Source organism: Hyla sarda, chromosome 4 (genome assembly GCF_029499605.1).
Source record: "Hyla sarda isolate aHylSar1 chromosome 4, aHylSar1.hap1, whole genome shotgun sequence".
Taxonomy (NCBI): domain Eukaryota; kingdom Metazoa; phylum Chordata; class Amphibia; order Anura; family Hylidae; genus Hyla; species Hyla sarda.
Window position 1 is genome coordinate 167,013,167 of NC_079192.1, and position 23,930 is coordinate 167,037,096.

Consider the following 23,930-nt stretch of genomic DNA (forward strand, 5'->3'; position numbering starts at 1 on the left):
TGCAGGTCCTGCGGCTCACACACAGGAGGCTTTCAGCTGTATGTGAGTGAGCCCACACAGCAGAAAGTGGCACCGCTCACATGGAGATCTGGGACAAGTGTCCTGGATCCCCAATAGCAGAGTGAGCGCCTGTGTCAGACAGGCCTCCTCTCCGCCAGTGGCCCTGCGTGCCACTCAAAAGCACTTGCTGACCCCTGGCTTAGAACACTGTACATGTGAATAGACCATTAATGTGCGCTTACTGCTCTGTTTTGAACCAAGAAAGTATAAGAAGCAATTTTTTTAATTTTTTTTTAGAAACCAGTTTATTTCAAGGAATTGTACACATTTCTCATGTCTTCCCTAACCCAATTTGGACACATTAAACACAAAATAGGTGGAATGTGTAAGTCAGTGTACTGGGTGCTCCAACAGCGTTGGGCAGCATTTTGTTTTGGTCACTTTTAGATCAGTTCTGAGCTACACAGACGTCCCTGTATAGATGGCAAAGAGCTTTCTGCCTGTCACAGAACAAAGGCAACTGGTTAAAACAAATCTTCAAGCTCAAATTGATCCAGTGATGGAAGAGCAATTTGTGGTAGAGTTGTCGCTGCCATAGGTTTACTCTTTAGCAATTCCAAATGGCTTCTCCACTTCAATTGTTCCACTGTTAACAATAACCACATCTTTAAGAGGCTTGTCCCGTGAATCGGTCTTTGTAGCTTCAATCCTTCTTACTACATCCTGCAATAAAACACAGGATTATAAGTGAAGGACGACAATACAGTCACATGTGAAGTATTCCATTGTGTCAGTATAAAGATAACATGGCATCCACTTATTAGCCAAAGAGCTACAGAAAAATGCTTCCTGCTGTGGGGAAAACTCTTACAAGTGCCATATGTATTAACGTTTAGCCTAGGGGATTTCTGGCCTTTGATACAGATGGCCTATTCTGAGGATAGGTCATCTATTTAAAGGGGAACTCCAGTGGGGGAAAAAAAAAATGTTTTCAAATCAATTGGCTCCAGAAAGTTAAAACAGATTTGTAAGTTACTCCTATTTAAAAATATCAACCCTTCCAGTACTTATCAGCTGCTGTATACTACAGAGAAATTTGTGAAGTTCTTTTCAGTCTGACCACAGTGCTCTCTGCCGACACCTCTGTCCGTGTAAGGAGGGGAGTTTTTCAATGGGGATCTGCTTCTAATCTGGACAGTTCCTGGCACAGACAGAGGTGTCAGCAGAGAGCATTGTGGTCAGACTGGAAAGAACTTCAAATTTCTCAGTAGTATACAGCAGCTGATATGTACTGGAAGGCTTCAGATTTTTTAATAGAAGTAATTTACAAATCTATTTAACTTTCTGGCACCAGTTGATTTGAAAACATTTGTTATTCACTTGTTTCCACTGGTGTTCCCCTTTAAGACTGGATGAGGTTCAACTCCCAGAACCCACATGGATGTGTTAGGCTGGGTTCACACTACGTTTTCTCCCATACGGGAGCGCATACGGCAGGGGGGAGCTAAAACCTTGCGCTCCCGTATGCCTTCGTATGCGCTCCCGTATGTCATTCATTTCAATGAGCCGGCCGGAGTGAAACATTTGGTCCGGTTGGCTCATTTTTGAGCCGTATGCGCTTTTACAACCGGACCTAAAACTGTGGTCAACCACGGTTTGAGGTCCGGTCGTAAAAGCGCATACGGTGCAAAAATGAGCCGAGCGGACGTTTCACTCCGGCCGGCTCATTGAAATGAATTACATACGGGAGCGCATACGAAGACATACAGGAGCGCGAGGTTTTAGCTCCCTCCCTGCCGTATGCGCTCCTGTATGGGAGAAAACGTAGTGTGAACCCACCCTTAGAAGAGGCTGCAGTGCTTATCTGTACAAATGTTTGCTAGTGCTTGTACCTGCATCGCTACATGGCTGGGCAGCATCTTCCCATTTAGGTGAATAGAGCAATGCTGTAAGCAACACAAAGTATCCACTACACAATGACTGTTACATTACATTAGAGATTAGTCATTCGTTACCTCTCCTTCCAGGACTTTGCCAAATACCACATGTCTTCCATCTAGCCAAGTAGTTTTTACAGTTGTGATGAAAAACTGGGAACCGTTTGTGTCCTTTCCGGCATTGGCCATGCTCACCCAGAATGGACCATAGTGCTTCAGCTTGAAGTTTTCATCTGGGAATTTATCTCCATAAATGCTTTTTCCTAGGTTAGAAGAATAAGATAAATGTTTTGTACACCATGCGGCTGGCACGCCCCCTGCACGGGACAGCCGCGGCCCCGTACAGGAGATCGCTGGGGGCCCTGCGTTCGGACCCCCCGCGATCAAACACTTATCCCCTATCCTCAAGATAGGGGATAAGTGTTTGTAACGCTGCAGATGTCCTTTAAGGGCACAGTCTTTTATTATTGTGTTTTTGTTTTTTCCTCTCCTAAAAATCATAACTCTCCTTGCCTTTTAAAATTTGATACCCATGATTACATAACTTTTCAATTATTTCACTGCTTTAACCCCTTAAGGACACATTACGTACTGGAACGTCATGTGTCCACTCCCGATCTATAACGTAGCGGGTCAAGCCCGGCCTCTAACAACAGCCGGGACCCGTAGCCAATAGCGTGCGGCATTGATCGCTGTGCCGCGCGCTATTAACCCTTTAGACGCGGCGTTCAAAGTTGAACGCCGCGTCTAAAGGGAAACCGAAAGTATGCCGGCTAGCTCAGTGGGCTGTTCGGGATAGCCGCGGCGAAATCGCGGCATCCCGAACAGCTTACAGGACAGCGGGAGGGCCCCTACCTGCCTCCTCGCTGTCCGATCGCCGAATGACTGCTCAGTGCCCGAGATCCAGGCCTGAGCAGTCAAGCGGCAGAATCATCGATCACTGGTTTCTTATGAGAAACCAGTGATCAATGATAAAGATCAGTGTGTGCAGTGTTATAGGTCCCTATGGGACCTATAACACTGCAAAAAAAAGTGAACAAACATCATTTAACCCCTCCCCTATTAAAAGTTTGAATCACCCCCCTTTTCCCATAAAAAAAAAAAAAAAAGTGTAAATAAAAATAAACATATGGTATCGCCGCGTGCGGAAAAGTCCGAATTATAAAAATATATCATTAATTAAACCGCTCGGTCAATGGCGTGCGCGCAAAAAAATTCCAAAGTCCAAAATAGTGCATTTTTGGTCACTTTTTATATAATGAAAAAATTAATAAGTCCTATCAAAGCAAAAATGGTACTGTTAAACTTCAGATCAGGGCGCAAAAAATGAGCCCTCATACCGCCCCATACACGGAAAAATAAAAAAGTTATAGGGGTCAGCAGATGACAATTTTAAACGTATACATTTTCCTGCATGTAGTTATGATTTTTTTTCCAGAAGTACGACAAAATTAAACATATATAAGTAGGGTATCATTTTAACCGTATGGACCTAAAGAATAAAGATAAGGTGTCATTTTTACTGAAATATGTACTAAGTAGAAACGGAAGCCCCCAAAAGTTACAAAATGGCGTTTTTTTCAATTTTGTCTCACAATGATTTTTTTTTCCATTTCACCGTAGATTTTTGGGCACAATGACTGACGTCATTACAAAGTAGAATTGGTGGCGCAAAAAATAAGCCATAATATGGATTTTTAGGTGCAAAATTGAAAGGGTTATGATTTTTTAAAGGCAAGGAGCAAAAAACGAAAATGCAAAAACGGAAAAAACCCCGGTCCTTAAGGGGGTTAAAAACTCACAATATTAGTATAAAATTGCCCTATTTTGACCACCTATAACTTTCTAATTTCTCCGTATACAAGGCTGTATGAGGGCTCGTTTTTTGCTCTGTGATTTGTAAGCAGAAGACAGCAGATTAGACCCTATATGCATTGCCAAGTGTACGGAGGTACTTTGGCAAAAATCTCTCTGCACTGTAAGTCCAGGTTTGTCTGGGCATAGTCAGAAGGGGACAAGACATCAATACCAGAGGCACAAACAGAAGGTAAGTCAGGGCAGATATAGAATTTTTGCAGATTTTTCCTTTAATAGTGTTTTGCATGCTACTGTAAAAAAATGCTCAATGTAAAAGACATAAGTTTTCTTTAATGCACTTGACATCAGTTTAGAATTGCAACAAAAATACAATTTATTAGACATCTTGGGGGAGATTTATCAAAACCTGTGCAGAGGAAAACTTGCCCAGTTGCCCATAGCAACCAATCAGCTTGCTGCTTTCATTTTTATGAAGGCCTGTGAAAAATGAAAGAAGCGATCTGATTGGTTGCTATGGGCAACTGGGCAAGTTTTCCTCTGCACAGGTTTTGATAAATCTCCCCCTTTCTCTTCAGTATGTGAAACCACTCTAAAGTGGTTGTCCAGGAAAAGAAAAATTGCTGCTTTCTTTCAAAATAGCGCCAATAGTGTTTTTTTTGTTTTTTTTTAAAGAAAACCAGACAGAAAAAACAGTTTAGAATGTATAAATATATATATATATATATATATATATATATATCTCTATATATAAGATACTGACCTCCAGTACCGTCTCCCCTTGTAAAATCACCTCCCTGAATCATGAAGTCTTTGATCACACGGTGAAACTTGCTGCCCTTATAGCCAAATCCTTTCTGAAAATAGAAGGAATGGCTTGCCTTTTAGTTATAATAAACACAGACAAACAAGTTTTATCTAATCCCCTAAAACAGAAGCGGCTTTAGTACACATACATATACACAGAGACTCTCTATCTGGTCACATGATGGACAAAGTTTGTATGCTATATGGTTATCTGTCTGATGGTGCCCAGTCCTATCAGAGATCAGACTAGGGCAGGTCAGTATGCTGTTTTTTAGGAACCTGTTTTCATTTTCATGCTGCCTAAACCTCAAGCCACTTCTGCCTGCAGCGCTATCCTTAGTCTAAGTCTAGGGTGGACTGCTGGTCCTTATTCACAGTATTCCTATAGCAGTGTTTCCCAACCAGTGTGCAGCAAAATGCCCGGACAGCCATTGGTCCGGGCAAGCTGGGAGGTGTAGTTTTGCAACAGCTGGAGCCACACTGGTTGGGAAACACTGCTATAGAAACAAACCAAAAAACAATACACATAGCACTGTGTTCTAACCAAGATGTAAACAAAATGTCACAGAAGAAAAAGAAGAAAGTGTATGAAGAGAGCTTTTTTTTTTTTTTACAAAAAAAAAAAAAAAAACTTCAAAAGTTGTTAAATGCTGAAAAATGGCTGGCAATGTGGTGAAGATCAAGGGAGCCTTTAGATTATCTATTAGACCTGTAGAAGTATTGGTGAGCTGTGTCGGATAATAGTGATTTCGCTGGATCCCTTGGTATATCTCCCTAATCTTCTACCCAAGACCCCTGGCAAGGTTCCTGCCTGGTTGGCCCTATTTATTCCTACAACAGCCAAGTGCTTTGTGGCCTCCTGGTGGAAATGTACAAAGCTGCCTTCAACTGTACAGATAAAGCGGATACTTACCTCTCCAGTTGCAAGTGCAACAAAGTTGTCAACGGTCTTAGGAACAGTTTTGCCAAAGAGTCCAATGACTACGCGTCCAACTTCATCATCGCCAATATTAATATCAAAGAACACCTTTAAAGAGAAGGTCATGAAAACAGGTCAGGTTCACACAACACCTGGAGGCGTGCAATAAAAATAAAGCCCTGACATTCACAGACTAGAATCTATTGTCCTCACTATTAGTGCTGGCACCTAAACCCTTTACATGTAAGCTGGCAGAGAAGACAACAAATTGTGGCAATACTTATGTGAGAAACAGAACAATTATACAACAAAGTCAGACACAAATATAATAATAATGCAGGGATTAGACTGCTTAAAGACGGGTACAGTAGGGCCCCCCCCCCCCCCCCCCCCAAAAAAAAAAAAAAAAATTCTGTGTCACGTAAAAGATCTGTCAAAATATTTAAACTGAGCGACCTCTATTTTCAAAGGAGTTTTGTAGTGAAAAATAATTTATTCCCTATCCAACGGAACAGGGCCCCATCAGTCTGCTAAAAGGGGGCGTGCAGACCCCTGCACAGAGCGGCAGCCAACACGCCCCCTCAATGTATACCATAGAGCTACATGAAGGGGAGTGTCTGAGATCGCAGACCCCCATGATCTATAACTTATCCTTTGGATAGAGGTGAAATTATTTTTCACTGCAGCCTGGTCATTAAAACTAGTTTTTGGTATTGCACTCCTTATGGTAAATAAAATCTTTCTAATGTACTTTGTAGAGCTGGGCGGTATGACCACAAATGTGTATCACGGTATTTTTTGTAACTTATGGCTGTTCCACGGAATATAACGGTAATGCTCCCCACCACAATCAAGTGACCTGCGAGCGCTGTTCTGCTTCTCCCCCCAATTATCAGCGCTGCACTGTCCCCATCGGGGAACTAATCAAGTCACCCGCAAGCGCTGCCCTCCCCATCCTCCTGTTTGTTGTGGCCGCCGGAGCTGACACTCTATACTGTACGCTGTATCCCTATGCCCGGGCTGCAAAAGATTACAAAATAAACGAACTCTCCTTCGGTATCGGCCTCACCTGCTTCCTGGGGATGGGAATGTCGGAGAGCCGTCAGCCTATCACCGGCCGCAGCGATGTTCCGCCTCGGCTGGTGATAGGCTGAGCCCACTGTCATGTAAGAAGCCATACTGCCCAGCACTAGCACTTTGTTTAAACAAAATGAAGTTTTCTATGTTTCTCCCCTCCCCCATCTTTTGCATAGACTTTGGACTCCCGCTGACCAGGCAGAAGTCCAAAATCAGGAAATGCAGTCTGGGGAATAAAATAATATCCAATTTCTATAGATTTTTCTACTATTGCACTATTAAAAAAGTCAAGCTTTTTTGAACAAAATCGGTATATTTAAAATTGTCCTCTGACTCCTTAAACTTTTCCACAAACCAGGATGCATGAGGGCTCATTTTTTGCACTGTGTTCTTTACTTTTTATTGGTACCATTCTTGTTTTGATTTTTTTAATCTATATTTATGGACTTTATTTTTACATTTACACTATTCATTGTACAGGATGATTAACAATATTTTAATAGATCGGACATTTTCTCCCATTTTATTGACTTATTCACTTGATGGCAGCAGGTAAGGAGACCTCCAGTCACCATCTTGGCTGATCAAATCACTGGAACCACCATATAACCGCAGATTGTGATAAATATTGATCATAGCATCGGAGGGGTTAATTGTGGACATCAGTCAAGGAATTGTGTAGCTTCTCTAGTTTACCCCCATGTGTCTTAAAAGGGGTACTCCAGTGGAAATCAAATTTTTTTGGTGGCAGAAAGTTTAACAGATTTGTAAATGATAGAAATACATATATTTTAGGGCTCAGGGTTTGAGACAACTGGACAGATATTGATTACATTTATTTATAATTGTACAGTGTGACAATATAAATAAAAAATAAAATAAATACAAATAGTGGCGTCTGCGTCTCACAGAGCCCTTGTGTAGGCGCAGCACCAACTAATATTATCTAAAATATAAGTATACCATAATGTAGGGATGTAAGAAAAAAATCGATTCTCGCGATAATCGCGATTTTTTAATTTGCCGATACTGAATCTATTCAAAATATTTTTGAATCGATTCTTTTAGGGATGTGGAATTTTTATCTCCTGACGCCCGGAACAGTATGTCCTGGGCATCAGGAGATAAAAGTTCCACATTTGTGGAGCCGGGCAGGCCGGATCTGACACGGTGGCGCTCAGGGTGTATGGAGCGGGCTCCGACTCGTGCCCGCTCCGTACTATGCGACCCCCGGCTGATTTCAGTAGCCGGGGGCCGCCGCTAATAGCCAGCATGCGGCGATCGCCGCGGCTGGCTATTAAAGGAGTACTCCGGTGCACACTTTTCTCATGTTATCCTGTCCGGGCTGCAAAATAAAAGAAAACGCACTTTATCTTACCTGCCAACGAGCCCCCGGAGCTCCGGTACAGGTGTTCGGTCCCCGGGCTGTATTCTTCTTACTTCCTGTAGCCCGGCACGTCACACGGAGCTTCAGCCTATCACTGGCCGCAGCGATGTCCCGCCTCCGCTGGTGATAGGCTGAAGCTCCATGTGACGTGTCGGGCTAACAGGAAGTAAGAAGAATACAGCCCGGGGACCCAACACCTGTACCGGAGCTCCGGGGGCTCGTTGGCAGGTAAGATAAAGTGCGTTTTCTTTTATTTTGCAGCCCGGACGGGATAACATGAGAAAAGTGAGCACCGGACTACTAGATCGCCGCTGTCAATGCTGACAGCGGCGTCTATTGGGATCTATGAATGCTCCCAGGTGGGCGATGTATCGGGATATATCGCGATGTATCGTCAACTAGACGGTATCGCGATATATCGAATCGCCACACTGGTATCGCGATTCGAATCGAATCGCCAAATTCTTGGCGATTCACACCCCTACCATAATGTGTTAAAAATTATATAATAAGACCACCATATAAAAATATATATAAAACCTCTAATAGGATATAACTATACAGGGAGAGAAATCTGGGTGGGAGAGTCTTAGTTCATCCACAATAGTCAATTCTCTCCCCTCTCAACAATTTATAACAGATTCCAGTATAGTTGTAACCAATAGCAACCATATAGGTTTTGGTTAATAACCCATAGCAACCATTTAGATGTGTCCGGCTGTAGCAGTAGTTCGTAATCGAACACCTTAGCAAAAAATGTTCATACACTTGCTATTAGTAGATAACGGTCAACATATATGCTTGTGTACAGTCACTGTTACTATGCATGCATATCTTTAGATACTTTGTATCTCACCGCTCCCGGGCACTGATGCGCTGGACTTCACGGGGATGCTGCGATCTCCTCCAGTTGCGCTATAGAACCCCGCAGTGTGTTAACACTAAGTGGCTCTCGTGGCGTGAGACAGCATCACCAGAGACTCGGCCGTCTCCCACGGTGGTAATGCTGGATGACAGTGGCTTCCGAGTGGTGGTACTGCAGCGGTTCTGCAGGTGAGTATGTTGTTGAGCTGGTAGCGTCCTCGTGGCAATGAGGCGCGTATGTCTCCTTTACCGGGTGCCGGGTGATTGACAGTTATGTTTTCCGGTATCGGACTGCTAGTTGCTGAGCAGGACAAATAAACTGGTGGTCTCAATGGTTATTAAGGGGACGCTGGACGCGTTTCAGGACTGTCTCAGTCCTTTCTTCAGCAGCTATTCAGTGCATCAGTGCCCGGGAGTGGTGAGATACAAAGTATCCAAAAAGATATGCATGCATATTAACAGTGACTGTACACAAGCATATACGTTGACCGTTATCTGCTAATAGCAATTATATATATATATTTTCTTCTTTTCCTCAATTTAGTTTTTATTGGTTTTGAACAATGACAATTACAAAGAATGATCACAGCAATAAAGATGTGATGATATAACAATGACTGCCTTAAGGCACGGACAAACAATATCTAGCAAGAACTTTGATTGTGTAGCCAAAGAAAACCACCCAATTGGAAGGCATGTAGGGTAGTAATAGGGTGGTAGGGGGAAGGAGGGAAGAAAGAGTAGGGGGGAGAGGAGAAGAGAGAGGCAAGGTAGGAAAGAAAGTGATAGAGGGAAGGGGGGAAAGGAGGGGAATTTGATTTAGGGCCTACGATCGTCCCTTTCCTGGGCCGGCCGAGGCACCGAGAGTGCAAGTCATCACATATCATAGGAACGTATGCCAGCAAGGTAACAGCTTATAACAACAGGCACATCTGATCATAAGTACAGTGAAAATAAGAGGAAATATCAAAGACGATGTAGTGAGACCTAGGGGCCAGCGGCCTAATATGATGTAATCAGGCGCCTCCAGTCTTAGATACAAAGGACAGCCAAGGACCCCAGATCTCACGGAAGGAACCATAGGCTCTCTCAGATCTACTCGCTAACTCTTCAAAACGGCACACCTGGTGGACCTTGGACTCCCATTCATAAACAGGGTGGGCTGGAGTTAAGCCACTTTAGCGGAATTAAGGATTTGGCGGCTGACAAGAGGTGCGCTAATAATTTGTGCTTATGAGGCTGGAAGGTTAACGTCGGCCTACCAAGAAGCACCATATCAGGCTGTAGTTTGAAGGACATGGAAAGTAGACTACTGATTTTGGATTCTCTCTCACTCCAATAAGACAAAATAGCCGGGCAGGTCCACCAGATATGTGTATGGGTCCCCGTATGGGCATTGCACCTCCAACACATCTTGGAAGGAGCTAAGCCATGAGCAAAGAGAAACTCCGGTTTCTTTCAATCTGACGCATCTAGAGTACCCGTGGGAGTATTTCAATATGTAATTTTTCTCGTCCGTCGATAATACTAAATTCAGTTCTTTCTCCCAGGAGATCAAGTAATCGGGAATAGAGGAGCTGTCTAGGGAGGAACAGAATTTTTTGGCATAGGAGAGTTTATGTAAACCTCTCGGGGGGGAACTCAAATCTACCTCAAAGTCCGTCAAGGGTCTCAGGGGCCCCACTTTACAGCAAAATTCCTTGCAACAGACATGAATGTGGGACAGCTGGAGAAAGGACAGCTTTTGCATGGGGAACATGGAGGATAACTCTTCCGTGGTTGGGGCCTTTCTGTCCGTGAAGACTTGTGCAATAGTGTAGTTCCTCAATTTGGCCCATAGAGAGCTATACGCATAGGTCTAGAACAGCAGGGATGAGCACAGCAGGCAGTAAAGGAGAAACTGGAGGAGAGAGAGTAGGAGAGAGAGAAGACCACACGGAGAAGAGACCCAAGAAAAAGGAGTGATGGGTGAGTGAGAAAAATTACGTCTCCCTGGAATCCAAAGGTGGCGCAAGAAGTCAGCACCATACGCCCAACGGGACCATAGGTCCTCTCTGAACTCCAAGGGTGAAGGGGGAGGACCTGAGGGTGAATGGCGAAATATCCACCTCCTCAATTGAATAGCCTCGTATATAATCTGGACATCCGGCATACCCATTCCTCCTCTGGTGGGGGATCTAGCCAACAGTGACCTAGCCAGTCTGGGTTTTTTGGCTTTCCAGAGAAAGCGGGAAAAGAGTCTCCTTATGGTTAAAAAGAACAAGGGCGGGAGTGCTATCGGGAGCATTGATAGTTTATAAACTATTTTTGGAGCAACATATGTTTGGATAACGTTACGCCTACCAATCCACGATATAAGGGGATTGTCATAGTCTGTCAATAACTGCTGGATGTCTGTAAGGAGGGACTTAAAGTTAGCATCATAGAGGCGTGTAATTGTGGGGGTCATATGCACTCCAAGGTATTTTAAGGATGACTTGGCCCAGGAAAAGGGGGAGATATTTAGCAGGGTAGCCTGTGTGGCGGGAGGGAGCGTGACGTTGAGTAACTCTGATTTGCTCACATTAACTTTAAAGTTGCAGAGGGTGCCAAATCTCTCGAATAAGGAGACCAGGCAGGGGAGGCCCCCTCGGGGTCAGACAATAGGAAAAGCAAATCGTCAGCGAAAGCAAACGTCTTAAGTTCCCCTCCTGGCGTCTCAAAGCCCTTAACCTCAGGCATCTGTCTAATTTTCTGGAGCAGGGTCTCCATCACCAGAATGAAAAGGCACCCCTGCCTGGTGCCATTCGTTATGCAAGAGGGCGAGGAGAGGGAGTTGTTAATTCGTAGGGAAGCGTAGGGGCAAGCATAGAGAGTGAATATCGCTGACACAAATGCTGGGGGAAAACCAAATCTGAGATGGACCGCTCTCATGTAGGACCAAATGACCCTATCAAATGCCTTCTCTGCGTCTACGCCGAGAAGGACCAGTGGGAGTTTGTTAGAGTGAGCAAAGTGTTTTTTAACACGCATGGATAGAAGTTTGGCCCATACTTTTAGATCTAGGGTCAACAAGGATATGGGTCTGTAGCTACCACTCTCCTCTGTATCCTTTCCCTCCTTTGCTATGAGAGTAATGTGTGCCTCCTGCGCCTGTCGAGGAAGAGAGCCACCCTCGAGTAAAGTGTTAAAAGAGGTAGTGAGATGGGGTACAAGGAGATCCAAGAATTTAGTATAGTAGCACAGGGGGAGTCCATGAGGATCCAGGCTTTTTCCAGGGGGGGGGGGGGGGAAGGATTGGATAACCTTACGGACCTTACGGGGGGGGGGGGGGGGGAGGATTGGATAACCTTACGGACCTCTAGTTCCGACACTTGGGAGAGCAGGCTTCCTGCCATGGAGCCATCCAGTTTGGGGAGAGCCAACTCATCAAGGAAAGAATCCTGAGCCGAGGACACAGTCGAGGCCAAGTCGACCCCAGCGGGTGAGGGGAGGTTATATAGATCCGAGTAGAACTGTTGAAAAGTACGAGCTATGAGGGGAGTATCAGTGTGAACCACCCAGTCCCTGTCCCTTATGCTCAATATACGCTGCTTGGCCCTCCTCTTTTTAAGGAGGGAAGACATAAGTCTCCCCCCTTTGTCTCCATGGGCATATATTTTTTGTTTATGGGGAAGGTAGGTCTTAGAGGACTGGTCATGTAGATGGGTCAGCAGCTGTTCCCTTTTGAGCTTCAGACCAGAAAGGGTGGCTTCAACCTGAGATCTCTTATGAAGCCTCTCCAGATCCGAGATGTCAGCTAACAGTTGGTCAGTCTTCCGTCTATAGGACTTTTTAAGCCTGGAGCCCCAGGAGATGAGAATGCCTCTCATATAGGCCTTATGGGCTTCCCACACCAGAGGAGGAGAGGATTCGGGAGTGCAATTAGTATGAAAGTATAACTTTAGGTGTGCCGTAAGGTCAGAGATGGCTGAAGGGTTCTCTAAGATGGTTTTGTTGAGCCTCCAGGTGGGCACAGGGGCAGGGAGGGTGGAGAGTGACAGAGACAAGGAAACAGGGGCATGATCTGAGACCGCAATCACCCCAATATTTGCTCCACTCACTGTTGTCAGCAGAGAGGTATGGATCAGTAGGTAGTCGAGGAGTTTATATGTCTTATGCGAGGAGGAGAAAAAAGAGAAGTCACGGACGGAAGAGTTATGCAGCCTCCACGGATCTATGAGGGACAAATCAGTAAGTTTAGAGTGCAATCTAGACAGCAGCTTCTGAGATAAACCACAGGTCTTAGACGAAGAGTCCAAGTAAGGATTTAAAACAACATTTAGGTCCGACCCAATGATGATGGGACCCTCCGAGAAGGCTTTAAGAGCGGACAGCGTGTTAATGAGCCATGGCACCTGGGCATGATTCGGGGCATAGAGGTTCGCAAGTGTATAAATGGAATTGAATAATCGAATTCGAAGAAATAACGCCCTGCCTTCAGAATCCACGTGTTGGTGAAGTACCTCTACTGGCAGGGATGAGCTAAAAGCTATAGATACCCCTTTCGACGCCGAGAAGCCATGACATGAGTGGAACCACTGTGAGAAGTAACGGGTAGGGAGCTTGGGTATCTTGTCTCTTTTAAAATGTGTTTCCTGGATGAACGCAATAGAGGTGTGAAGACGCCTGAGGTGGTCCACAACATGGTGGCGCTTCTCAGGGGTGTTCAGCCCCCGCACATTGAATGACACTAAGTTGACATCTGACATTATGACACTTAGCTAAGACAACCGGCAGTAGTGGAGGGAGAGTGCACGAAGGGAGGGGAAGAGAAGAGGGGGAAGGGAAAAGGGAAGCGCGAGTGGTGAGAGGTAAGGGTGCGAGGAAGTTAAGAGATATTCAAGTATGGAAAGGGGGACGAGAGAGAGAGGAAGGGGGGGGGGGGGATAGGTTAGGTAGGTATATCAGGTAGAATTTCACTCAGAAGAACTGCCAGGAGGACAGAACCGAGTGAAAGGGGGGGTACAACAAGACCTAGTCTGAGTGCACCAGAGAACAAAGCCATTTTATACTGAAACAGTCAAGCAATGGATTATACATATAATTTAAGCTAACATGACAACCCCATAGGAGCATCAAGGAGGTATAAAGTCCATAATTCAAAGAGGCATGACAGGAGAGAGCAAGGGCAAGGAGTAGAGAATTAAGGAAGGAAAAGGGAGGAACTTCGGAAAGGAGTAAGAGGAATGGGGAAGAGAGGGAGGGTGGAGCAAGGGAGGAAGGGTAAAAAAGGCTAGAATAGGTGGAAGAAGGGAAGAAGTCGGAGGGGGAAAGAGGGAAGGGGGAAAAGCAAAAAGGAGGGAGTGGAGAAGAGAAAGGGAGAAGGAATGGAGGGAAAAGCGGTGAGGGGAGGGGGTAAGGGGAGCCGGAAGGAGAGAGGAGAGGGAGGGAGGAAAAGGGAAGGAAGGGGGGGGAGGGGGAATAAGGATTGAGCAAGAGAGGACCCAAGGAGGAACGTAGGAAATAAAATTTGAAAATGTAGATGTGGAAAGAGTCACCAGAAGGCGACCACCACAGAGAGAATTGCCACACAGAAAGTGCATCCTAAAATACAAATACAGTGTAACGTTAAGATACTTAAATAAAAGTTAGATAGGCTAGGCAAATAAAATAAAGCAGTGAAATGAATTGAAAAAAAGAAAAGAAAAACACCAATGCAGAAAGGAATAGAGCAGGCCATTTCCAGAGGTAAAGTCCAGTCTTGGGAAAGTTTAAGGAGTCCAACGATGAGAATCAGCTCAAAGTCCCCCTGCAGGGATGAAGTGTCTGCAAAGAGTGTTATAAAATAAAAATAAAAAGGTGGGTGGGGGGGGGTGGGGTGAAGTGTGACAAGAGAGGGGGCGATGAGGGAGGCCCGGGGAGGGATCCGGGAGGAGTCCAAGTCCAGTGCATGTTTTAGCAGAAACGTCACTTGCAGCGTGTGAGTGTTCCAAAGAAGTTCCGTGTTGCTGCAGGGTGCACAGAGGGATCATATAGGGCAGCTGCATCCCATCATAGGAGGAGGGGGGGGGGTGCTGGGGAATAATGGACTGATGAATTACAGTACCTTGCTACAGGTGCCACTAGGGGTAAAAAGTTGAGCACACAATGCACTGGCAAACATGCCCAGAGAATGGAAGGTAACTGTAGGGTTAATGATAACAGATGATCCTCATCAGGGGGAGAGGACAGCTCAAAGCCCTCACATGGAGTGGCAAATAAAAGACTCACTGCGCTCCCCAAGCGGGTCAACATGGCGGGGGACCATCCTTAACAGGCGTCTTCTTGTGTTTGTTGCCTTTGGTGCGGGAGACTATCTTCCATTCCTCCGGTTTCGGCAGGGGAGGCAGCTGGGTTAGATCTGACACCGGGAGCCAGGAGGGTATGTCCAGCGGTTCCATCTCTAGGGTAGGCCAAACTCGGTCTAGGTCAGATGGCATACGTATAGTGAGTCTCCTGCCCTTGAAGTTAATGGACAGGCCGAATGGGAATAGCCATGCATATTGGATATCCTTATCTCTCAGCTTTTCCAGAAGCGGTCGTAGAAGGCGCCTTTTTGCTAGTGTAGATTGGGCTATAGCTTGGTACAGGGCGATTTCAGTATCCCCATAGCAAATCGGCCGTTTTTCCCTGGCGGCCCGGAGAATGTCCGCGGTGTCTACATAGGACAGGAGCCCACACACCACATCACGGGGGGGGGGGGGGGGGATCGGGGGGGGGATCAGTCGGTTTCGGCCTGAGGGCCCGGTGGATCCTCTCAATGACCACTCTCTTTGCTCTATCAGGACCCAGTAGGCCGGCAAAAACTTCACCCGCTACATTCCGGAGCACTTCTGCCGCCCAGGACTCTGGTAAGCCTTTTAGCCTAATATTCTTCCGGCGACTGCGATTTTCCTGGTCTTCTATTAGAGTGTAGGTGGAATTCAAGTGGGTCTCCAGGAGGGACATGCGATCCGCCATAGCAGCCGAGTACACAGAGAGGGTTGCGCAGGCAGTCTCCAAGGCCTCGGTCCTGTGACCAATCCCTAAGACTTCAGATTTTATCTCGGCTAGTATAGTTAGGAGCGGCTTCACTGCCTGAGGTAAGGCTTTTTTCATGAAGGACTTCAGGCATTGCTGGGTGAGAACTGCCGATGTGTCCTCCTTGACTTCACTCTCAGCCTCACAGTCGTCTCCTGAGTCTCTGAGTGGGGTAGTCTCCTGCGTCATCTTGGCCTGCCGAGAGGGAGACACACCGCCCTTTCTCTTAAAGAATTTCAACATATCTGCTTGATTCCTACCCGGTTTGGGCGACTCTCCAGGCACTAGCTTGCCGTATTTGACCATTTGTAGGGGAAAATAAGGTAGTTAGAAGGCTTGATTCTCCGGTCAGACGAGAGAGCAGCAGGCTCACGCGTCCATTCCTATCCGCGGCTAGGCTCCTCCCCCCGCTAATAGCAATTATATGAACATTATTTGCCAAGATGTTCGATTAAGAACTACTGCTACAGCCAGACAAATCTAAATGGTTGCTATGGGTTATTAACCAAAACCTATATGGTTGCTATTGGTTACAACTATACTGGAATCTGCTATAATTTGTTGAGAAAGGAGAGAATTGACTATTGTGGATGAACTAAGATTTCTCTCCCTGTATAGTTATATCCTATTAGAGGTTTTATATATATTTTTATATGGTGGTCTTATTATATAATTTTTAACACATTATGGTATACTTATATTTTAGATTATATTAGTTGGTGCTGCGCCTACACAAGGGCCCTGTGAGATGCAGACGCCACTATTTGTATTTATTTTATTTTTTATTTATATTATATTGTCACATTGTACAATTATAAATAAATTTAATCACCATCTGTCCAGTTGTCTCAAACCCCGAGCCCTAATATATATATTTCTATAGACAAACTACTTTTTGACACCTTGGGTATAGGTGTCTAATTAGGCAGCCCGGGTTTATTTGGTGGGTAGTTAGACAAGAGCCTCTCCAACTCCTTTATACTATTAGATTTGTAAATTACTTCTATTAAAAAAAGAAAAAAAATCTTACTCCTTCCATCCATCTTAGTTCATCCACAATAGTCAATTCTCTCCTGCTGCTGTATGCTCAACAGGAAGTGCTTTTCTTTTTAAAGTTCTTTCCTGTCTGACCATCATGCTCTCTGCTGACCCCTCTGTCCATGTCAGGAACTGTCCAGAACAGGAGAGGTTTGCTGTGGGGATTTGCTCCTGTTCTGGACAGTTCCTGACACGGACAGGTGTCAGCAGATAACACTGTGGTCAGACAGAAAATAAATCCAAAAAGAAAAGAACATCCTGTGGAGCATACAGCAGCTGATATGTACTGGAAGGATTCAGATCTTTTAATAGAAGTAATTTACAAATCTATAACTTTCTGCCACCAGTTGATTTAAATAAAATGTTTCCACCGGAGTACCCCTTTAAGCAGTCCTTTTTTGGGCAAGAGGTTTACATAGAGCAACTACTATTTTCTACTAAACTAAATCCAGAGTTTTACACATTTACTACTAAGCAAGATAAAAGGTCATTGGGGGATATTTATCAAAACCTGTGCAGAGGAAGAGTGGTGCAGTTGCCCATAGCAACCAATCAGCTCGCTTCTTTCATTTTTAAAGAGGCCTGTGAGAAATGAAAGAAGCGATCTGATTGGTTGCTATGGGCAACTGCACCACTCTTCCTCTACACAGGTTTTGATAAATCTCCCCCATTGACCAAACAATTGTGGGCAACTTAGGCTGGGTTTACACTGTGGAATTTCTGCCAGAGATCGAGCCGGCGGCACTAGGACTGCAAGGACTACATTGCTGTCCCCATAGATGGCAATGCATTTCTGAGCAGATCTCCCAAAAAATGCAGCCAGAAATGCATTGGAGTCTATGGGGGCAGCAATGCAGTCTGCTCAGTCCTAGCGCCGCCGGCTCGATCTCCGGCAGAAATTCTGCACAGAAATTCTGCAGTGTGAACCCAGCCTTATAGAAATCAAATGGTTCCTACCCACTGTGACATTGTTGTGGTCACCCCCGGCCTTCTCTAGGATCTCATCCCATTTGGAACACTTAAGTTAAAGCTGCACTTTGATAAGATTTAAGTGCAGTGGTGATGAGGCTCTGTCCCCTCTGTCTCTACAAAGCCAAACACAGGATGGCTGGATCAACAAACTGAAAGGGTATGTGATCAGGCCCCCCAAAGCCATCTACACACACCAGAAAAAGTTTTTTTTCTTTTTAGAAATGACAACAGGTCAAGCTATTCCATAGTTTTGGGTTTTATTGTTGGTTTTTGTAGTATATCAGTCTGATGGAGACCAAAGTGACAGACTGAGAATGAAGCCTTAACTACACTTTCCTGGTGTACACACTAAATCACAATTCTGATCATTATGTGTGCAGTTCCTTAAAGGGGTTATGCCAAGATGAAGAGTTCTCCTCTACCTACAAAATCACTAGCTGATCAGTAGTGGTCTAACTGCTGGGGCCCTCACTGATCTCAACAATGAATGACAATTGTCAGAATGAATGGAGCTGCAGCACACTTGCCTGGCCGGGGTTCCACTTATTCTTTTGAGTGAAATGTCTTACTATACACAGACCGGGAGAAAAGAGTCAATTAAGGCTGGCGGTGCAGAGAGCAGTCCCCCATGATTATCTGGGTCCTGGTGGCTTTTTTACTCCGTGATTTTGCCAAAACCTGAATAATATTTTGCTGAGTATTTTTCTACCCATTGACATCAATAGGTAGCAAAACCAGATGAAAATATGCTGCAAAATATGGCATGTGTGACTCTACCCTAAGGGTTAGGGATCGACCGATTATCGGTATGGCCGATATTATCGGCCGATAATCACGATTTTGGGCATTATCGGTATCGGCAATTACCTTGCAGATAATGCCCCGCCCCCCGCACCGCGACCGCCACCCCCGACCCGCCACACCCCCGACCCCCACCGTGATGCTGGGCGGTATACCGGTATGGATTTTTGCCCATACCGCTATACCGGTCGGGCCCCTCCCCCACCCTCCAAGTCAATAAAAAAATTAAACTTACCCGTAATGGGGGTGGTCCGGGCCATCCATCCTTCCTTCCTGTAGTGTCCGGGGGCGTTCCGGGTGAAGAGTGAACCGGTCCGGGCTGTACTTCTTCTCCGGCGGTCATCTTCTCCACTCCGGGCAGGCTCCGGCCTTGTACACTGCATAGACGCCGCTACGCCGTGATGTCAGGTGCGTCGCTGCGCACGGGCGTCACTGCGCAGCGCCGTCTATGCAGCGTACTAGGCCGGAGCCTGCCCGGAGTGGAGAAGATGACCGCCGGAGAAGAAGTACAGCCCGGACCGGTTCACTCTTCACCCGGAACGCCCCTGGACACTACAGGAAGGATGGATGGATGGCCCGGACCACCCTGACAGGTAGGGGGAGAGAAGCGGGTGGTGGCAGCGGCGGCGGCCTATGGCCCCGCAAAAGCCACTGCAGATCATTGATTTAAAGCGCCCGCTTTAAATCAATGATCTGCAGCGGTGTCGCAGGGGGTTAAATAGCCGATAACTTATACCGGAATATCGGTATAAGTTATCGGCTATCGGCCCTAACCTCCACCGATTATCGGTATCGGCCCTAAAAAAACGATATCGGTCGATCCCTACTAAGGGTACATTCAAACATGCAGCCTTTTGCCATCTATTCACATCAATGGGTAAGCAAATCAGCGGCAGAAAATCTGCAGCAAAACACACACATGAACATACCCTCAAGGAGAATTTCCAGCTAAGCACTAATGCTAGATTACTTTTTGTTAAAAAAAAAAAAAAAGGAACTACATGCAGACATGAGTCTTCATTAATCTATTGTCTGTGTGCAGCTTAAAGGGGTACTCCGGTGGAAAATCATTTTTTATTTTTTTATTAACTGGTGCCAGAAAGTTAAACAGATTTTTAAATTTCTCCTATTTAAAAATCTTAATCCTTCCAGTACTTAGCTGCTGTATCCTCCACATGAAGTTATTTTCTTTTTGAATTTCTTTTGTCTGACCACAGTGCTCTCTGCTGACACCTCTGTCCATGTCAGGAACTGTCCAGAGTAGAAGCAAATCCCCATAGTAACCCTATCCTGCTCTGGCCAGTTCCTGATATGGACAAAGGTATCCGCAGAGAACACTTGCGGTCAGACAAAGGAAAATTCAAAAAGAAAAGAACTTCCTGTGGAGCATACAGCAGCTGATAAGTACTGGAAGGATTAAGATTCTGAAATAGAAGTCATTTACAAATTTGTTTAACTTTCTGGCACCAGTTGATTAAAAAAAAATTAAAAAAAATTCCACTGAAGTACCCCTTTAAATCTATGCTGTCTGAATGAAATCTAATCTTCTTAATGCTTGATCAGCAGGTGTATCTGAACACATTACAGTGATGGAATGCTGTCATCTGTAGTGCATGAACAAAGGTGCAGAGATCAATTTGTTCTTTCTGCAGGCAGCAGTACACAGCAGCATGTTCTACTTTGCAGAGAGACCACTCAGGGCAGTGTCTAGTTTTAGGGGGTGCATATCCTTTTGTCAAAATATAGAAGAAAGTTGTTACATCAGGCAACATGATTCACATCTGTGTGGGAGCTCCATCACTGACTCTGGACGGTCCACTGCACAGAGGACACCAACAGATCCCACTAACTTTACAGCCCCTCCACATATATCCGTCTTCCAGTGGCGTTTTCCCTCCGGCACCGAAGAAAAAGCACCGGAAGGAAACCGATTGTAGAATGGGACAGTTCACATTCATCTGGAGTCTCAAGTTGGACGCGGGATGGTGGAGCATATCACATCAGCACCGGAGAGGGAAACATCTTGTCTAGTTCCTATTCGGGATAGACCGATTATCAGTTTGGCCGATATTCACGATTTTGGACGTTATCGGTATCTGCAATTACCTTGCCGATAATCCGATAATGCCCTGCCCCCCACCACTGCACCGCCCCTGCCCCATTGCCTCCCCATCTCCGGTTTTATAATTACCTGATCCCGGGGTCCACGCTACTTCTGGCTCCTGCGGCATCCTGTGTTACGCTGTGCGCTGCGCAAAGACAAGTGATGTCCTCAACGCGATGTCACCATCAGTGTGCACAGTGACAGCTCAGGACGCCGCTGGAGTCAGAAGTAGCGCGGACCCCGGGAACAGGTAATTAGAAAACCGGAGATGGGGAGGCAATGGGGCAGTGGCGGTGGTTGGACTAAGGACCGGCAGGGGGAGAGAAGTAGGCTGCGGTGGTCTCTGGGCAGAGGGTCGGTAGGGGGGAGCAATGGGTAGGCCTCAGGAGGACCCCAGGACAGGAAAGGGGAGAGAGGCGGCAGCGGTCTTAGGCACCGCAAAAGCCGCTTCAGTTCATTGATTTAAAGCACCCACTTTAGATCAAGGATCTGCAGCAGTGTCACAGGGGGGTGAACCAAGCATAATAGGGTCCTTCTGGTTCCATTTGCAGGATGTGAGCAGAGAAAAAAAAGAAATGACTGCTTGCACATATTTTAACCGGTTCTGAGAACAGACCTCCAGAGCCTGACTGAGAAGCTCTGGAATACCAAGCCCTCCAGATCCTAGCCTGACTGAGAAGCTCTGGAATACCAAGCCCTCCAGATCCTAGCCTGACTGAGAAGCTCTGGAATACCACGACCTCCAGATCCTAGCCTGACTGAGAAGCTCTGGAATACCAAGCCCACCAGATCCTAGCCTGACTGAGAAGCTCTGGAATACCAAGCCCTCCAGATCCTAGCCTGACTGAAGCTCTGGAATACCAAGCCCACCAGATCCTAGCCTGACTGAGAAGCTCTGGAATACCAAGCCCACCAGATCCTAGCCTGACTGAGAAGCTCTGGAATACCAAGCCCTCCAGATCCTAGCCTGACTGAAGCTCTGGAATACCAAGCCCACCAGATCCTAGCCTGACTGAAGCTCTGGAATACCAAGCCCACCAGATCCTAGCCTGACTGAAGCTCTGGAATACCACGACCTCCAGATCCTAGCCTGACTGAGAAGCTCTGGAATACCAAGCCCACCAGATCCTAGCCTGACTGAGAAGCTCTGGAATACCAAGCCCTCCAGATCCTAGCCTGACTGAGAAGCTCTGGAATACCAAGCCCTCCAGATCCTAGCCTGACTGAGAAGCTCTGGAATACCAAGCCCTCCAGATCCTAGCCTGACTAAGAAGCTCTGGAATACCAAGCCCTCAAGGTGCTCTATATGGCTTCCTGTATCGGCATGTTCATACAGAGGTCCCCACTGGCCTCAAGTAATGTTTTCTCACCCTAAGGGTATGTTCACACTGAGGAATTGGGGCGGAAATCAAGTAAAATTTTCTGCCTCAAAATATTGTTACTTTTCCACAAGAACTCACAGAGATTCCGCACGGAAATGCAGGTTTCATGCGGAGGAGGAGTATCAAGTATTTCTATTCATAATTTTTTTTTTTCATGCGGCAATTCCGCGCGAAAATGCTTCTGACTGAAAAAAAAATAACATTGATCTCTATGGGAGAACGACGCTGATTCCGCCTGAAAGAAAGAACATATTCTTTCTTCAAGCGAACAGACTTCCTCATCAGAATTCTGCTTGAGGACATTCCTCAGTGTGAACATACCCTTATTGGGGGCGCACTGGTTGGAAAACACTGCCCTAGGATAGATTCACACCAGGCAGATTGTTGCAGAAGCTTCTGCAACAGAAACCTAGTCCTATACATGTGAATGCAGTAGGCAGTGATGCCAGCCACCTTTATATAGGGCAGCATTCCAAAACTACAACTCCTGTCAAGACCTGAGCCTTCAGGGAATGAGAGTTGTAGTTTTGCAACAATGCTGTGGGCTCCTCTACAGGACTGTTATCTGCAGGACATTTCCACAGCAGGATCACCTTCCCATTAACAGGACCAGCCCTTGAGTGGAGATTTTGGGTTGAGTTCCCTCACTTGACCCCTGGTTATCTTCTCCTCATGCTGTGGATAGCGGTGTCCTATAGGCAGCATTATGGACACAGTGTAAGAGCATCACTAGCTGACAGGAGACGCAGCGGTACCGCGCGGTAGTCTCCAGCGATAGAGAATATATATATATATATATATATATATATATATATATATATATATTATATATATATATATCCGCTGCGTCTCACTATAATGGGAGGAGGAGTGCGGGGAGCATCGTGCACAGGACAAAGAACATGGGGGGCTCCGGAAAGCCCCCGCCACGTCTGGCCACGTACAGGAGACGTATCGTGCATCTCCAATGACTGCAGCGCCCGGGGCAGCGTGGACTCTGTGCGGCGGCTCTAGCTCCCTCCCGTCCGCACTGCCGCTTATTACCTTCACGGTGACCTTGGGTCCCTTCTTCTTCTCATCCGCCTCGGAGCCCCCGGGGAAGAGCAGGAAGATGACGGAACCCGCGATAAGGGCAGCGGCAAAGAGCAGCTTCATGTTTCTCTCCAGCAGCCGAAGCATCAAAGAAGAGCACAGGCCTCGGAGAGCAAGAAATAGGGCGTCCTGGCGGTGTGACGTCACCGTAACAGGAGCGGTCCACAGGGCAACTGAATAGAGGGGTGTTCAGTATGGTATTAATCCTACAATATAAATGAGTATGTATTTATAGCAGCACTTCAGATATATGACTTGCAGGCTCATTTAATACACATATAATAGGTTCTGGTGAACAGGTAAAGTGCTACCTGGACTATAACTAATGACGGAATTGTATAAAAACTATTTTCAGAAATTTATTTCCTATGATTTAGATATTTCCTAAGATTTATATTACTCCATTAGTACAATAGCCATGTAAACAGTTTTATTTATTTCTTTCTAGCATTGCTCTTAGAAATAATCTAGGACTGTACCATATTTCTGCCACCCCCATTGCATCTTCAGAGTTATGTGCCACGTTACGATTTTATAATTGGGTGACGAAGCAGCCAATCAGAGGCCGACATGCCAGACAACTCATCCAATAGGAATGATCGCCGGTCATGGCTAGACAGCTTATGGGCTCCCTGGAGAGCTCGCGGCACTCCATACTCCTAGAGCGGCTGGTGAAAGGATGCGGTGTGTCCGCGGCCCCGCCCCCTGGAGGGTT

At 46.0% G+C, this 23,930-nt stretch overlaps 1 protein-coding gene across 1 annotated transcript; it reads right to left on the minus strand.

Annotated features, from left to right (window-relative positions):
• Window positions 1–277: 277 nt before the first annotated feature.
• PPIB (peptidylprolyl isomerase B) lies at window positions 278–23,362 on the minus strand. Its single transcript, XM_056572638.1, has 5 exons — window positions 23,168–23,362; window positions 5,473–5,586; window positions 4,516–4,609; window positions 2,016–2,200; window positions 278–723 (listed from the first exon to the last, which is right to left on the minus strand). Exons 1-5 carry the CDS (start codon window positions 23,300–23,302, stop codon window positions 601–603), a joined length of 651 nt encoding a protein of 216 aa, XP_056428613.1. The 5' UTR covers window positions 23,303–23,362; the 3' UTR covers window positions 278–600.
• Window positions 23,363–23,930: the final 568 nt, after the last annotated feature.

What these genes read in the sequence shown, in the direction of transcription:
- PPIB (XM_056572638.1), bottom strand. Translation starts at nt 23,302, where the DNA reads ATGCTTCGGCTGCTGGAGAGAAACATGAAGCTGCTCTTTGCCGCTGCC. An exon ending in TTGCACTTGCAACTGGAGAG is followed by an intron (nt 4,610 to 5,472) that starts GTAAGTATCCGC and finishes TTCTATTTTCAG; the next exon opens with AAAGGATTTGGCTATAAGGG. An exon ending in AAGGGGAGACGGTACTGGAG is followed by an intron (nt 2,201 to 4,515) that starts GTCAGTATCTTA and finishes CTTCTAACCTAG; the next exon opens with GAAAAAGCATTTATGGAGAT.